The following is an 18136-nucleotide window of genomic DNA, read 5'->3' as shown; positions in this document are numbered from 1 at the left end:
TTGTTGCCATTCGATTAATAAGCAAGAAATAAGTCAAAGGAATTTATGTGATTGTAGGTAACAAAATGAAAAACAACTGACTTGGATCTTACGAAAATTACATTCATGAACTATATTTATTCTACACTATATTAACATGGAAATCTATGGAAACTGTACATACATACATACATACACACACACACACACACACACACACACACACACACACATACATACATACATACATACTGTGAGAGTAACAGATGATTCTACTTGATAAAAGCACCACTATAGAAACTAAGCTAAATCACACGTCGACACGTGATATGTTTATTACATTGCCCGTTTCTGTTTTTTAAAGGAAATATTTTCAAGCTGTTATTCGTTATACGCTATTAATTTACTTCCGTAGTTTTGGGGTGCATACATAAAACTGTTTTTATAGTGTATCGAGGTTGAAGGTACAAAATCTTATCTAAATCTGCAGTTGCTGGACAGTTTCAGTGACTGACAGTGACCAAATTCTGCAACCCATACTTGTCATAGGAGTTGAAACACAAGATCATGGTGAACACTCTGAACTGGCACCCCATTTGCCGACCTCGATGTTTATGTCGTTAACCACTAGATTGTCTAGTCCAGACTGTGTGTTTACTTCGATTGCATTAAAAGAAAGTACAGAAATATACATGTGCTGAAAACTTCTCTTTCTGCCGTAGATTCCTCCAATGTCTACCGTGTGAAGGGTATTAAGTATGTGTGTTCTGTGTTCTGATATATCAAGAATATTGGTGGAAGGTTAGGCAGAAACAGACACATTAATCTTTACACTTTCAACTAAATGAGTCAAACCTTAACATTAGTGTGCGAATCTATCCCCCGTCATCCTGGAAGAAGATACTATGAAGCATGACTTGTTACATCTCTCCATGTTTTTAGGTTGTGTACCTGTCCGTACTGACGTTGCAAGGGACGACGACGACCACGGATGGTGCTGCAGTCAGCCCCACTTCCACGACTGAGACTTCAGAAACCGCACCACAAAAGTCAGTGTCAACCACTGAGGCATCCTCATCCAGTGAACCAGATCTTTCAATATCGACATCTGCTATGACGCATACGACTCAACCGTCTCCACCAACATTACCCCCAACAGCAAGTACCAGTACGACGCCTTCGAGTAAGTCAACACACTGACGTCGTGATACACGTGTGGATGCAATGACCCTGTTTTGTTTTGCATAGATGCTGAAACATTACAGCTAGTGATGAACCAGAATGTATGCATGCTCAAACGTCATTTTTGACTGTTTTAACGTCCCATTGCAACACTCTACTGTCATCATTAGTGACACTGCTGGCAATGTATTGTTGATAGTACTGCCTCCATCTGATTGATGTAAGGTAGATTAAATTCCACTATTTACTGAACAATACGGGTAGTAAACGTTTATGGTGACAGAATAGATAAGTTTAAAGTCGTGTAACGCGAAGGTGTTGCAGATGTACGTTAACAGCCGCTCTTAAGCGTGATCAGAATGTGAAAACCCTTCACAGTCCAAGAGAGTTACAGTATGATTGTTATTTTTAATCTATTATCTGGTTGGCGTATCTCCTAGTAGATCCAAAATAGGAATCTTAGAAGGAATTAGAAGATGAAGTTAAAGATGTCATGCATAAACATGGGATGCAGGGTGCTGAGTTACTCAAAACTATAATTCTATTCATTATTAAATTGTTCGTAATACGTGGGGCGTTCCGAAAGTAGTCGGTTCCATCTAGAAAATTATACAAATGCAGCCGTTTTAGACTTATTTTTCTACATATTTTCTGTCAGCGTAAAGCAACGACCTCCACTTTGTTTGACTCTTAGTCTTAGTTGGATATCGAGAATAGAGTTAGGCCCACTACTTTTGGGACGCTGTGAAATGAAGAAATGAAGAAACACAATGACGTTGTTGAAGACGCCGTTTGCTTGGTTGTAAGGTCGGTGCCGCTTGAGTCGAGAATGTGGGCGTGGTGCCTACTGTATCATGAGTCGGTGCACGTGTGGGTACGGCTACTACAGACACGGGACACAGTGTGTGGCCAGTGAGTGGGTAATTCACGTGCATGACCACATATACGTCACCCTGTTATCATGTACTAGACACGTACAACTTATTTAGTCACTGACATGCATAAAATGTATCCGTGTCCATGCCATCTTCTCCATGAATATATAGAATGTATGTATGTATGTATGTATGTATGTATGTGTATGTGTGTGTGTGTGTGTGTGTGTGTGTGTGTGTGTGTGTGTATGTACGTACCTACGTCTGTGTATGTATGTATGTAGAACGTGCGTTGTCCCGTACGCACGTTGTCCCGTACGCACGTGCACACACACATATCGTATATTTGCATCATAGTCACGGGTATCTGTATCGTTCATTTGTTCTGTCACTGATGTACCTATTCAAATATAGCACGGATTTTGATATTTTCAGTTCCTCATGTATACACCAGTATACTTCAGCTATACTCAGCTACTGAAACTACCAACACAGATACAAGTACTAACAAAAGATTATCAAAAACGATGGACTCATGGACAAGCATGGATTGTGCTTGATGAGAGTCTGGAATTTTACTCTGATATCTAATGTTTAACATTAGCCAGTGCGCTGTATATGCGTGACTGAACTTAAAAGACATGTGTCCCATCCGGGAAGTTGTCAATACCTGCATAAAATCTCAGACCCACCCATGGCTTGTACATTTATCTTCAGCTCTACAATCCTGCACATTGTCTAAACTGGATTACAATGAAATCTGATTAAACCGGTAGTTATTGGGAATGAATAAATAATTCAGTTTAGACAATGTGACGGATTGTAGAGCTGATGTACAAGCCATGGATGGGATTGAAATTTTATGCCGGTGTTCACAACTTGCCGGATGGGACAGATACCGTTTTTACACCCTCCACTGTATTTATTCAGTCCCACTGAGTGCCGGTTTAGACAGCTTCCACTATACTTAATTTTGAAACCTAATCTGTATTCAACGTCTCACAGATATTCAGAATAATGTCTTCGTATAGTACTACGTATGAGATTGATACATACATTAATACCTGCAGGGTAGACTGCACAACTCCTAATATCTTACCTTGCACATAAATGTCGCTTTCTGATTGGCTGAGTGCACATCTGTTATTTTCAATGTACCCCGCTGACAAGCGAGCAACATTTATGTACCTTCCTGGGAATGCCGAACTCATCTGGTACTTCATGGTAGTAATTCTTTATCTCGAATAACACTGAATCACGTATGATGTACGGTAAAAAACGATGTTTTGCGAATGCAAATCGATGGGAGATAACTCTAAATTTGTTTTTTCCTGTCAATGCAATGGGCATTGAGGTGTTCGATAAGATAACTAAGCTGTTCACTAGTATGTCGGGGTCGATAGGCTGATTTACCTTCGATGTTTGTTTATGTTCATGTGACCATTGAAAAGCGTATAAGGTACAACGTGTCACATATTTCTTCTTTTTTAAAGGATAGAATTACCAGGCATCCATAAGCTTAGCCTAACCGTTTCAGAAAACAGGGCACTGTCCCTGTACCAGGATCCGCTGACTGCGGTTCTGATCCAGATACGTTCGTAATATAGTATGACCGTTTGTTCCTAAACACCAGCCAACCTGCTCTACAAACGGGGTGAACGTCATGGTGGGCCTTCCTTTCGTTATTTTATTGATATAACGCTACTATGTTTAAATGAACCCCAGTCAAGAACCACTCACTCGCAAGCATCAAGTGGTTTGCCGTCTACATATACAGCATGACCTAAGCCTGTTATACACTAGGACTACATACTAGCATTTAATATATTTGTATTGCATGTTCTATAGATGTGTGATTTCCATATCTCATTCATGTTCGTTTTGCTCTTTTCGTATATTCTCGATGCATCGTATGGTGTTTTCCATATCAATCACTTTGTGGGAATGTTTTTGTGATTACTTGTATTGTTTTGTCTTAAATATTTTGTAAGTGGAGCTTTGAGACCATATGGGAAATATACCAGTACTTCTTTAGTTAGTCAAACGTTCCGTTGGATTGTAGAGGCCAGTTAGATAATTTACTCCATGACCATAATGTTTCTGTTAAATTAGATTGACTTGGTAGATTCCAGTTGTATTATAAGAATGTCTTCACGGTTCACTGTCAAATAATGCTGATATCAGGTGTTTACGAAAGACGAGCGCACCCTGCCACACCGGCTGCTTACGTCACAGATGCCGACAGAGACAAGGCAGTTTATCACTTGCAAAATAACACACAAAAGGGAACTTGTGGATCAAACCTTTGTACCTTTCAAAAGACTTTTTGTGTATTACTGAATACAAAGGGAAAACACTGGATCTTTGTATGTAGGTCTAAATATGAAATGATGGGTCAGTCTCATTTGTCTACTTCATTGTTAGTTTAGGTGGGTAAAACTACGAATTGGAATTAGCCATTGGATTGTTATTGTATGGCAATAGATATTTGATATACATAAAGCTTAAGTTGCATTTCATAACCTCATTTGATTCTGTCGTAGTAACATGACTACTTCGTGCTTCGTGCTTTGTTCTTCGTGTACATAACGAAAGAGGTCGGCGAGAAGGGGGACAATATTGCTACACATGCATACATGCCTTCACGTATTGTCTTCGTATTGTCGTATTATCTTACCTATATTAACTTCAACTATGCGTTCCCATATATTTTCAGATGGAAAAAAAATTGACTCGACTTTGTGTGTGTGGCGCATATCAATATTTGAAAGTGACACGGAAACGTATGCTAAAATATATAGTCGGAATCGTACAAAGATTCAGCGTGTAGCGGTGATTTGGTAATTACCCTGATTTCTACACTGTTTTGTCCCGAACATCCACCTGAGTCATCGAATGGTTCCCACTGATCAACAGTTAAACATGATTGGATGTGATAATTTAGTTGTGTCAAGTTCTCAAACATAGTTACTGCATATATTTTACATATTTACAGACCTCTTAAGGAGTATCGTATGTACACAACATGTATTTGATTGTCATAACTTTAGGGCTAAGGTTGTTCAAATATGATCATTATTGATCGCAGAGTTCACTGCATGCAACCTACACTACCCAGAAATGTTTTCTATATCTATATTGGTGCATGGTTAGTAGTTAACCTTACATTTTAGAAATCGTGTTTCTAAAAATACTGCATGTATGTTAATGCCATTAATTCGCTCAGATCAATTTGATGTCCTCTATTACAGAACGCTTTGTGGAACCGACACCTATGTCTAACAAACCTTTGACAAATACAAAGGTGGTGGACATGTGTACCCGAGCTTTAATGATTACCTTTATCCTACTGGAATCATAAACTTCATAATATGCTATTTTGTCATTTATGTATGTTCAAAGCAATACCGGTTGGCAGCAATTGTACCAATGAATCTCAATGTATGGCGCCTTCCACGTGTAATGACTCCACATGCACATGTCCTGAGAAATACTACAAGAAGGATCAACAATGTGAACGAAGTAAGTCATTGACTGCCACTGCTGAGGAACATAATAGGCGTACACAAAGGTACTCTATTTTCTAACGGGGAGGTGGGGGTAGCCTAGTGGTTAAAGCGTTCGCTCGTCACGTCGAAGATCCAAGTTCCCCACATGGTATAATATGCGAAACCCATTTCTGGTGTCCCCTGCTGTGAGACTGCTGGAATATTGTTAAAGAGGGTATAGAAAGTAAACTCACTTGCTCATTCTAATTTCTAACACAATGCACTGTTTGAGGAACAGTATAAGAAATATAAACGCTTTTATATTGGTTGGCTTCAATACAAGTGCATTAGTGCTACGATGTTATATATTCGTGCATTTTGTTTATTGGCTGGACAAGTACAAGAGGTTATTGTTATTGTACAATTCACTTACGTTATTTTATATCATAACCCGATGAACTCGACAGAAATATTATTTTTACATTTAAAACAATCATTTTGTAATGCAGCCAATAATGTTCAATAACACGTAAAATAATCATTGTATATAGTATATGAAGTGACCGATGTTATACACCCAGTACAGTATGAACGATTGTCTTCACCGTATGTTTGTCATACAGGAGTACTTGTGGGTGGACAATGCACCAACAGGTCCGAATGTGTTGCTAACGCTGATTGTAGCAATAACACATGCAAGTGTTCTGGAGAATTCTTCGAGAAGAATATGACGTGTATACCAAGTGAGTCTTGCACGCTCATGCAACATGTATCTGGTAATCCTCCCACATCTCCACCGATTCCTAGTTCCTTTTGTGTCGCTGCACTACCACAGTGTACATACTCACATTGCACATCCTTATTTTTCTCCAATGTAACCAGTGCCCGCACACTTCTGTTTATCACAGATGATAGAATGCACATCCATATGGCACTACGAGATTACTCGGAATAACCACACTCTTCTCTCTAACTTAAATATTACAATACACATCGCTTTACTACACCCAATATGAGTAAGCCTTCCATATCTATCTGATGTACTTCCACATCCTACTGTTTATCACCTTATCAGCTGACTTCATCTGTATCATTTTTATATTTGTATCAGCCAGAACCAGTAACCAATATATCAGTATCTTGGAATGACTTGTATTCCTCCTGAATTTGTTTCAACCACAGCCAGTAACCGACATATGAGCATATTAGCCCAGAACGTATTCCTTCTATATTTATATTGGCCAGAACAAGAACCAGCCCAGCATGTATTCCTTGTATATTTGTATCAGGCAGATTCTGTACCCAATATATCAGTATATTAGCTCAGCATGTATCCCTTCTATATTAGTATAAGCCAGAACAAGTACCTTATATATCAGTATACCAGCTCATGTATATAGTCCTTCTATGTTTGTGTCTGCCAGAACCAGTCTAGCATGTATTCCTTCTATATTTGTATCGTCCAAAACCAGTACCCAATATATCAGTATATCAGCCCGGTATGCATTCCGTCGCCTGGATTGTGTATTTGCCTACCTGCATTAAATTGTCCTTTTTTTGTTTGTGAGGAAATTGTTGCAGATATTATGATTATAAGTAATGAATGAACTTATTTTTACTGTTTATTCAGGTATAGCAAAAACCGTATAAGAATCCGCAAACACATACTGTTTGCACATCGAGAATGTACCTTATGTTTGTTTTTTCATAAATACTCCCACGCCACCAGGATTCTGTATAGTTCTATTGGTAAATGATTTGCCCACCACCTCCAACAATTCTGAGTAAATGCTATATCAAAATGCTATCTCGACAAACTAGACATAACATCACAAACACGTTTAAATATTATCTGCTGTGTAACAGTTGTCTTTACCGTATATCCGCTATACAGGGGTACAGGTGGACCAAGGATGCCAGGACAACGCTGAATGTGTTGTTAACGCCGTGTGTAGCAATAACACATGCACGTGTTTAGAAGATTTCTTCCTGAAGGATATGAAGTGTAAACCAAGTGAGTCCACGGATTCCTCCTCCCTTCTGTGTCACTTCAGTGAAGTGGTAATTTTCCCACGGATTCCTAATCCCTTCTGTGTCACGTCAGTGAAGTGGTAATTTTCTCACGAATTCCTCCTCCCTCCTGTGTCACTGCTGTGTAGTGGTAATTTTCTCACGAATTCCTCCTCCCTCCTGTGTCACTGCTGTGTAGTGGTAATTTTCCCACGAATTCCTCCTCCCTTCTTTGTCACTTCAGTGTAGTGGTAATTTTCCCTCGGATTCCTCCTCCCTTCTGTGTCACTGCAGTGTAGTGGTAATTTTCTCACGCATTCCTCCTCCCTTCTGTGTCACTTCAGTGCAGTGGTAACTTTCCCACGGATTCCTCCTCCCTCCTGTGTCACTGCAGTGTAGTGGTAATTTTCCCACGAATTCCTCCTCCCTTCTTTGTCACTTCAGTGTAGTGGTAATTTTCTCACTGATTCCTCCTCCCTCCTGTGTCACTGCAGTGTAGTGGTAATTTTCTCACGGACTCCTCCTCTCTTCGTTTCACCTCACTGAAGTGGTAATTTTCTCACGAATTCCTCCCCCTCCTGTGTCACTGCTGTGTAGTGGTAATTTTCCCACGAATTCCTCCTCCCTCCTGTGCCACTGCAGTGTAGTGGTAATTTTCCCACGGATTTCTCCTCCCTTCTTTGTCACTACAGTGTAGTGGTAATTTTCCCACGGAATCCTCCTCCCTTTTGTGTCACTTCAGTGAAGTGGTAATTTTCCCACGAATTCCTCCTCCCTTCTGTGTCACTTCAGTGAAGTGGTAATTTTCCCACTGATTCCCCCTCCGTTCTGTGTCACTTAAGTGAAGTGGTAATTTTCCCACGAATTCCTCCTACCTCCTGTGTCACTGCAGTGTAGTGGTAATTTTCCCACGGATTCCTCCTACCTCCTGTGTCACTGCAGTGTAGTGGTATTTTTCTCACGGATTCCTCCTCCTTTCTTGTTAATACAGTGAAGTGGTAATTTTCCCACGGATTCCTTCTCCCTTCTGTGTCACTGCAGTGTTGTGGTAATTTTCCCACGGATATTCCTTCTCCCTTCTGTGTCACTGCAGTGTAGTGGTAATTTTCCAACGGATATTCCTTCTCCCTTCTTTGTCACTTCAGTGTAGTGGTAATTTTCCAACGGATTCCTCCTCCCTCCTGTGTCACTTCAGTGTAGTGGTAATTTTGTCGCTGATTCCTCCTCCCTCCTGTGTCACTGCAGTGTAGTGGTAATTTTCTCACTGATTCCTCCTCCCTCCTGTGTCACTGCAGTGTAGTGGTAATTTTCTCACTGATTCCTCCTCCCTTCTTTTCACCTCAGTGAAGTGGTAATTTTCCCACGGATTCCTCCTCCTTTCTTGTTAATACAGTGAAGTGGTAATTTTCCCCACGAATTCCTCCTCCCTTCTGTGTCACTACAGTGTAGTGGTAATTTTCCCACGGATTCCTCCTCCCTTCTGTGTCACTACAGTGTTCCACTCGGATAGTACCCTGACTACTCCCATGGTCTCTTTTCACTACCATATCAGAGCACATAACCTTACAACATTCGGATAGTACCCTGACAGCTCTTATGGTCCTTTTTCACTACCATACCACAGCACATATCCTTCTAAGAGATATCGTTTGATCTCACGCAAGCAATAACTTGGGTGTAACACATTTTGCAAGATAAAGTCATGTATGTTGAGTTCTGTTTGTATATGTGTACAAGAGAATCGTGATTTCCCTGCGACCTTAAATAATTTTTCAACATCTCATTAAAGACGACAGAAAAAATCAAACACGTTTTAATAATAATTTTGTAAAGTAATTATAACACATAATTGCAGATCCACATACACACATACGCACGCATACGCACACAAACCAACACACGTGTGTAACAACGAAAACTACTTTTTATTGTCTACGGTATGTCCGTCATACAGGGGTACAGGTGGACCAAGGATGCCAGGACGCCGCCGAATGTGTTATTCACGCCGTGTGTAGCAATAACACATGCACGTGTTTAGAAGATTTCTTCCTGAAGGATATGAAGTGTAAACCAAGTGAGTCGTGAATGCACGTATGCCATGTATCTGGTAATTCTTCCCACAGATCCCTGCTTATATTCTGTGTTACTACAATGTCACAGCGTGCACATCTTTACACAACTCTGTATAAATTACGGTAAATACACTCGACGGATTCTTGGGTCTGTCTCTGAAAACATCTAACCGTCTCTACCTAAAGGACCACTTTGAAAAGAATTGACGCAACTTTATATTCATCCGATGACACGTGACCATCCGGGCTAGAAATGATCTTCAGTAACATTAGATTGACATAAAAGTCGACTAATGGGATCGTGTGGTCAGGCTCTCGGGCTTGACTGACATGCGTCATTGCATCCCATTTGCATAGAGCGATCAGTGGATTGTCTGGTCCAATTTCGTTTATTTACAGATCCCGCCATATATCTGAGTGCTGCGTTAAACTAACTAACCTACGCCTCCAATATTACCAATACCCACGCACCCATATTAAAGTGGATTATTCAAAAGCAATCCTTTCATTGCTCCGTTATTGCTGTTTATCATATATGCATATATGAATACCCATCTTAATGTCACCTCGATAGTATTCTAATTAACAACACACTTCTCTTTAACTGATCACAGTTGCAATGCACATCCCATTACTACTAAAAGTTCTCCTCGTCCTGATCAATTTCCTTAACTCATGAGTACGTATCGGCCCAGCATGTATTTATTCCTGCAGTCTATTGTGTATCTTTAATGTTTGTCCGAAATTATCATATGTAACATGTTTTCGACTTCCGGTTTAATTATGAATATTGATTGCCTTTTGTTTTCGTTTGACAGAGGTATGAAAAAAAAACGCTACTCAAACCGTTGTAAAAAAAAACGTGACGCTAATTCATACAGTTTGCACATCGGGTATAAAACACAGTGGTGAACAATGTGTTACTCTGAGGTGTCACAGTTGTGTACTTAGTGTTACTGTGAGGTATCACAGTGGTGGACGTAGTGTTACTTTGAGGTGTCACAGTTGTGGATGTTGTGTTCCTGTGAGGTGTCACAGTGGTGGACGTAGTGTTACTGTGAGGTGTCACAGTGGTGGATGTAGTGTTACTCTGAGGTGTCACAGTGGTGGATGTAGCGTTACTGTGAGGTGTCACAGTGGTGGACGTAGTGTTACTGTGAGGTGTCACAGTGGTGGACGTAGTGTTACTGTGAGGTGTCACAGTGGTGGATGTAGTGCTACTCTGTATTGTGACAGTGGTGGATGTAGTGCTACTCTGTATTGTGACAGTAGTGGATGTAATGTTACTCTGATGTGTCATGATAATGGTGTATATGATAAGGATTATTCGGTGTGACAGTTCACTGGTGATTTTTGCATCTAGATATTGCTTTTGTCGTCGCTTTGTACTTCGTACAAACAAAAGCGTACCTTTGGAAGCCTAAGTTGAATGCATCCTGGTTATGATACAATTTCCAGTTAAATTATAATGGAAACTATATTGGCAACAGCAGAAATCTCTGTGAACTTGGCATTAATTGACGAAGAAATAAGTACACGGTGTCTGTTTCAGGAGTTTCACCTGGTGGAAACTGCACTGACCACACCTCATGTGTGGAGAACGCTGTTTGTTCCGGTAATTACACCTGTCAATGTAACCAAGGATGGATGGTTAATGGATCGATCTGTACAACAAAAGGTAATACTGGTAACAAAGAAGAGTGTGTATATAACTGGGAATTTTAAGAAATAAGCTAGAACTTTTACTGTTTTAACATGCACAAATATATATTATACAGAGACAAGATACGTGGAGAATCTAAATGTTACTGGCAAGACAGCGTCATCGGTTCTTGTGACATTTGATGGCCCTCTGGACTACAACATGTTCAAGCTTGATGTCAACACCTCCACTCCAATGTGTATTGTCCTCCGTCGTAATGCTTCAGAGGAAACCTGCAGTGAGGTAAAAGTTGTTGATAATTAGTTGTGTACATTAATGTTGTCACCTGGCAACATATAAAGGTGGGAACATCGTAAAACAAGGGCAAGACGGTGACGAAATACTTGGCATAAACACTATTCTGCCAGTATTGACTGGCGCAGAAGGATATCTTGAATTAAATATGATTACAGTTATCAAAGTGAGCGAAAAATGTGCCGAATGTCAGCTGAGAGGCAAGTATTATTTTTGTTTTCAGTGCAAAATAACTGCAGACATTGAACCATCTAAAGACAAGCGCATTGAATACAACGTGACAGGTTTACAGGCCTTCACTCTGTATGAGATCAAGGTGGCAATGGTAAAGTGCAACAATGGAAGTTCTGAAGGCAGTCGAGCAGCAAGTTTAACGGTGCAAACTGACACAGCAGGTATACGGTATTCCTAACCTGTTATAATCTTTGATTTCATAAGTTGCTGGTCTACGTGATCGTTACGACTCCTCACCAACATTTTACTGTGTTCAGACACTCATTCGTTATTTTCATCTTATGCTCAAGTAATTTCTCGGTTGCATTTATAGTACTTAGTTGTACATATAACTAATTCTGTTGAAAGTTCCCAACCGTGTGAAGGACTTGACTACATGCAGAAGAGATCACTGCCTCGTGTGTGCACAGTGGGCTCCCCCGTTCCCAGACCCAGGGCCTGTCACATACAGAGTAGATATATTTGATGAAGTCAACATGACAGTGGTAAAAGAAGCTAATCAAACCGGTATGCCTTTTTATCTTAAGCCCGGGTTCAAAATCACGGTCTCTCTCTCTCTCTCTCTCTCTCTCTCTCCCTCTCTCTCTATATATTTATATATCTATATATAACTATATCTGTCTATCTATTTATCTATCTATCTATGTGTGTGTGTGTGTGTGTGTGTGTGTGTGTGCATATATATATGTGTACGAAACCGGCTAATGAAACCGGTATGCCTTTTATCTTGCATATATATATGCATATACCAGTTGAAAGTGCCTTGATTTGATCTTGGGTATTTCCTTAAATAAGTTTTTGAGAGTCGATAGTAACTGGCATTTACTTTTAACCAACAGCGCAGTGAAATGGTGATGTTTTAATATCTTGTAAACGAAGTGAATGTCTGTACATGGGTGTTACAGCTACATCAGTGTGCTATACAAAGGAAGATGTCAGTCCTTTCTTGAGGTACACTATTGGTGTGTCAGCATCTACTACAGCTGGCCAAGGAAAGGAGGAACGAACAAGTAGCATGGAAAGTAATGTACTTACTCACATTATTTTACATAAATGAAAAGACATATCTATAATGCAAGTATATTTCAATATTTGCAAATATATTTCTAATGTTTTGTACATCTTGTTAGGATGCATGTATCCTATTGTTTCTTATTTGCATGTTGAACGTTAGGTTTCTGACGTCTTCTATATAACACACATCTGCTTTCAGTTCATTTCCTTGAATTCAAGATCTTCACTGCAGAAGGGATGTGCAACGGGCGCAGCCTGGACACTACAGGGAGCTACAGGCAGATGACAATACAATGGCGAGAACCAGATATTGGCACAACAATTCCCAGCTATTTAGTTACCGCTAACTCGGAAGTGAGTACATAACTGGTCTAACAGCATAAATGACAGCATTCCTTGAAGATAATACTCTCGTTTGGAATGAACACAAACAACTTTTGTTGTTACTATTGGCACTAGGCAAATTGGGATTTCTGCGGTATATCCACTATGTTTCCTTCATCACTTCCGACTTTTTTATTTTATTTCCTCGTCCTTTTGCAGAAGCATATCATGTCGAAGGGAAATAAATCAGGTGCGGAATACAGACATGTGTTTAATGTCAATCCGGGTCAGACATATACCTTCAAGGTGAGGACACGCCCAGTCGTACACAGTGATGAATTTATTACACAGCTCATATTCCAACTATAATCTTCCAATATCATTTGTCTTTTTCTGCAAAATCTGATTTAACTAAATAACATATGATACTGGCATGATGAGAATTATAACTGAGTGAAATTTCCTTATTGTTAAAAATAAGATAAAATCAGAAAGATATGTAAACTGTCAATTATGGAATGATATATTGTATGATAGTACGAGCTAGTATTTACATACACTTATTTCGCATCCAGATTCAGGTCCCTTACAAAGATGTTCTGTACAATGTGTCCTCAGAATTGGAGTGCTTTGCACCTATCGGAGGTATGTTCTTTATAATGTGTGTGTGGATGTTATGTTGTCGTTGACTGCTTTGCTGTGTTCAGGTACACTGTAGTTGAAGACGTATGTAAAAGGATCAACATACTATATAAAAATGAGTGAGTGGGCGAGTTTGGGCCTAAAGCAGTATAGAAACATAACTGTGTAGGGCACCATAAATAGGCTTCACACATTGTACCATGTGGGAATCGAACCCGGGTCTTCAGTGTGAAGACGGAACGATTCAGTCACTAGGCTACCCTACCACCTATGAAAAAATAGGTAGAAACAAACATTAGTTCATATTCGGGAGATAAGCCTTACGAGGGTCTTAATGTGATGAGGTGAAATCAGGTTCAACGTCGCCCTCAAGATGGACTCATCTGTGTCTTGTTTCTGGCTTGTGGCTTGGGCTTTGGTTTTTTGCTTTTGGCTTAAGGTTTGTGGGCTTTGGTTTTTTGCTTTTGGCTTGTGTCTTTTGGCTTGTGCTGTGCAGACATGTGGTCGGATCGAATACACTCAGTCAATTTTACTTGTCCACAGAGATACGAAGTTTAAAACTGACACCCGAATCAGACTCAGTAAAATGACCAGAGGCCGTCCAAACCTTCCTTCCTAATCCTCTGATGAGTTAGGCTCGGCAACAACAAGTATCATCTTTGAAGTCCTTTGGTATTACAAGGCCGAGGATCTAACTCCCAAACCTCTTACTATTTAACCACGAAACCGTCCACCCAAAACCACAGGTATCGATGACTGACCTAAAAGTTATAAAATAGAAACAGAGAATCTGTGCCAATATCCATTGGATATTAGCTTGATCACTGGTGCTTCATGCCAAGAAACATATGAAAGTTTTTGTGACGCCTGAAGTTCTTTGATCCAGATTAAAGAATATTTGATGTGATGATGAAGTGAACATACAGTACACACATAGCCTTATATTATTTATATTGCAGTTCCTCCAAAATGGCCAGAGGGATTGCAACCATCTCCCGACGTCACCGACACTCAGTTCATATTAAACCACTTTGAATTTTGGGATAACGGTACAAATGGTCCCATAACAAAGCGTCTCTTGTACATTGCAAAACACAAGAGAAAGTTGGTACTACAGGGTATGTAACATAAGCAAATTGTTTTGTCACAGTTTTCTACATGTTGACGTGTTTTAAGACCTACGATGCACTATTGCTAAAAGGAGGACAACCAATGTTTAATGTTATAAAATATTCGATTATTTCAGATGACAAATCTGGATATATCCCGGCAATAAGAATCGGGTGTTGTAGAGGTAAACATTTTCTCCACTCTGTATCAATAAAGACTTCCGATTTGTGTATATTCCTATTATCCAACACATTCAAATATCTTAGTAGTTATGTCGTCTACAAGAAAAATTAATTGTAATAAATTATGTCACATGGAAATCTTTATCATATAAACTTGCCAAAAACAAGTGTACTTTTTGTATTTTTAGTTTTTCGTCGGTGTTAGATTTTATTCTGTCCTGCCTTGTTTCAGAAGGATCTGAGAAAGTCTGTAAGACTGGCCACTGTATTACACACCTGGCACCAGACACAGTATATCAGTACGTAAATCGTTTGTCATTGATTAATGAGATTTGTACACGCAGCACTATGCCTTTCAAAGAAACGACACAATAACTATTTCAGTTACAACGCTAATCTAACTGATATTGAAAAATGAATTCAACTACCTTCCTTTGATAAATATCCTGTCCGTTTGGGGGCAACATTGTAGAATCAGTTACTTTTCAGTAATTTCTTTGAGGGACATTTAGAAGTCGGTGTGATGAGCAACAAGGAGAGTTAAAATGATATTCAAATCATTTAACATAATATGAGCGACGTTTCGACGTAGCTACTAACACTTACTTGACAACGGCGTTAGTAGACGTACCGAAACATCACTCATATCATAAATAAGAAATTGTACATCTGTGTATACCCATAGAACTCTCCTCGTTGGAAATCTTTCCAGCATTCCCTTCTTTGAGATAATTTATCCAAATGATTTTAATGACTAGTTACACTTGCATTTCAATGCATGCATACTTGTAATATACAAACTTATATACTCAGATGTATACTCAGTTATTGTAACATGGACTGTAACCTTGCGAATGATGTTTTGAATTTGAACCAGAGAAAGGTTGTGATATGACAGTAGAAGAAACAACCAGATAGCTGTTCTGATTGCATAAAAGTTGCAAGAAGCATGTCATATATAATGAGACACATGTGTCATAGAAAGTTACAGAAACATATATTGGTTTGTTTGATTTACAGCTATGTTGTTGTGGGTTGCACAAAGAGGGGTTGCACGAAAAGTCCAATTTTCGACTTCCGAACAAATAAAGGTATGTTGGCAGTATTGGACTGTTTTTGAAAAAGTGTATTCACGACTTGCGAATTGTTATGTCAACATTCGGGATAAAGAAAAACTAACTGAAAATGGTGTATGCTATATATCATTTATTGTTATTTATAATTTTGACACTGCACATTCTTATGTTTATTGTACATCTTCATAATACTTATGTTATGACAGATAATACCAGCACTATCGTGGTCGCAATGTTGGTGACGGCCGTGATAATTGCTGCCACTATCATCGCTGCTGCCCTTCTTTGGCGCTCCAAGTAGGTTACATCCTCTCAGTTACATCCTTTGGTCCAACCTATGTTTTATAAACTAAAGAGAAAGTAAACATGTGGAATTTCAACCAAAACATTAACATGTCAAGGGGTAGACAAACGTGTTGCTACTCACTGATATCCCACACTAATATCGACAATGATAACCCGCTCAACATTACAGTTTATCGATTTCTTGTGTATTATTTCATTTTTCTGCTACTGTTACACATAGGCGTATACTTTAGGAAACATATTACAAAAATAAATATTTTAATATATGTTCATCCGCAGTAAAATGTTTGTTAGAATTATTAGACTTGTGCTGAACACAAGAAGAGAATACTATAAAGCATATAATTTTAACTGCCAGTCGTTTGTAAAATAACAACACTTTCGGAGTGAAAGTGAAATCTGATAAGTACATTTCAGTGATGACATTAAATCATCAGGCTAGTCAGTTATCATTATGACTTGGAAGTTTCCGGCTCGTCATTAGTGATGCTACTGTGTCGTTAAGGTCCACAGACAGGTTCAGAATGACTAACTTACCACATATATCGTACATAGTTACATTGTTATCTCATTATCTCGATTTGTCGACTGCCTGACTAAGATTCTATTATATAAAGACATCTGTCAAAGAACTATTATTTCAGTGTGAAACAATATTCAAATAACTGTCGTGAGCTCAAGGGTATACGCTTTTATAATTCTGCACTCTTGGTACAGTTCATTAGCGTCTATTAAAAGCGTGTGATAGGGATCGACGCATACATGAATGATGGAGTCACACAGGCTCGTCTCACCCTTCCACTGAAATTTAAGCATAAAAAAAAATTCCAATAATCTGTTTTAGCATTTCACCAGACACCAAGGTGCGACAAGGTCCCAACTCATAAATACATGCAAAAGCAGGAAAATCCCAGAAATGTGCTTAAATGGCATAACTTAGACTTTTTCTGTGGAGGTACTTTTCAATCTGCTATGATAACTCCAGTATTTAATCCTCCAATTTCAGGAGAGCTGATATGATGCCTGTTCGCATTTCACTAAGAAAGCCGGATCTGTCCCGAATTCCACGTGAAAGGTCTGTACATCCATATTCATGATATCACTGTATCTGTGTGTTTTCAGTTTCGGATCCTTGTCTTTAACTGAAAAACAAACAACAAAAATAATGCTTTTTTTTCACTTCCTAATATCAAGGAAAATATTTCAGATACAAGGATCGACTTACCCGTAGTGATTAGCGATTTGTGATTTGCGAAATATGTCTGTGTATCTGATTACAGAATAACGTCTTTCACCCGGGCACGTGCATGGGTTGCTGCAATATTCCGGGTATCTGAGTGAGACTATCTTGTCCTAAAGCGTCCATAATAGCATTACCTTTGAGTTTATACAGGTATCAATGCAGAGGGTTTATTCATAAATTACCTGTGTTATTCAATGTTTATATTTGCCTAAAGGGAAAGCATATGCACTACTGGGACAACGAAGTCTGATTATCAAATAATTACAACGACAACCTATGAGCTAAGCCTGATTATGGGAAAATCTCTTTAATTGCACCTGTCAGACCAATGCTGCTGTCCCAGTTGGAGGAACGCGTCACAAAGATGCATGCAGACAGCAACTTACAGTTCTCAGTGGACTATGAGGTCAGTATAATCACATGACATCACACATGCTTTAGT

General features: G+C 39.2%; 1 protein-coding gene across 5 annotated transcripts in view; it reads left to right on the top strand.

Moving 5' to 3' along the window:
* Window positions 1-18136, top strand: part of LOC137286649 (tyrosine-protein phosphatase 10D-like) — a 39645-nt gene that overhangs the window by 8602 nt on the left and 12907 nt on the right. For 2 of the 5 annotated variants that reach the window (XM_067818612.1, XM_067818611.1), the window contains exons 2-21: window positions 922-1162; window positions 5439-5558; window positions 6148-6267; window positions 7419-7538; window positions 9489-9608; window positions 11159-11284; window positions 11385-11551; window positions 11787-11958; window positions 12146-12304; window positions 12703-12819; window positions 13011-13165; window positions 13355-13441; window positions 13711-13780; window positions 14737-14895; window positions 15024-15071; window positions 15302-15368; window positions 16090-16160; window positions 16352-16442; window positions 17458-17526; window positions 18019-18100. In XM_067818612.1, the coding sequence (XP_067674713.1) occupies window positions 922-1162; window positions 5439-5558; window positions 6148-6267; window positions 7419-7538; window positions 9489-9608; window positions 11159-11284; window positions 11385-11551; window positions 11787-11958; window positions 12146-12304; window positions 12703-12819; window positions 13011-13165; window positions 13355-13441; window positions 13711-13780; window positions 14737-14895; window positions 15024-15071; window positions 15302-15368; window positions 16090-16160; window positions 16352-16442; window positions 17458-17526; window positions 18019-18100 (2361 nt within the window). Of the gene's footprint in view, window positions 1-921; window positions 1163-1938; window positions 2074-5438; window positions 5559-6147; window positions 6268-7418; window positions 7539-9488; window positions 9609-11158; window positions 11285-11384; window positions 11552-11786; window positions 11959-12145; window positions 12305-12702; window positions 12820-13010; window positions 13166-13354; window positions 13442-13710; window positions 13781-14736; window positions 14896-15023; window positions 15072-15301; window positions 15369-16089; window positions 16161-16351; window positions 16443-17457; window positions 17527-18018; window positions 18101-18136 lie in introns of those variants that run through there. The other 3 variants (XM_067818615.1, XM_067818614.1, XM_067818613.1) reach the window with 2 other exon arrangements.

This window comes from Haliotis asinina, chromosome 6 (genome assembly GCF_037392515.1).
Source record: "Haliotis asinina isolate JCU_RB_2024 chromosome 6, JCU_Hal_asi_v2, whole genome shotgun sequence".
In the NCBI taxonomy this organism is placed as follows: Eukaryota; Metazoa; Mollusca; class Gastropoda; order Lepetellida; family Haliotidae; genus Haliotis; species Haliotis asinina.
The sequence above is the reverse complement of the archived record's forward strand: the minus strand, read 5'-3'. Positions and strand labels throughout refer to the sequence as shown.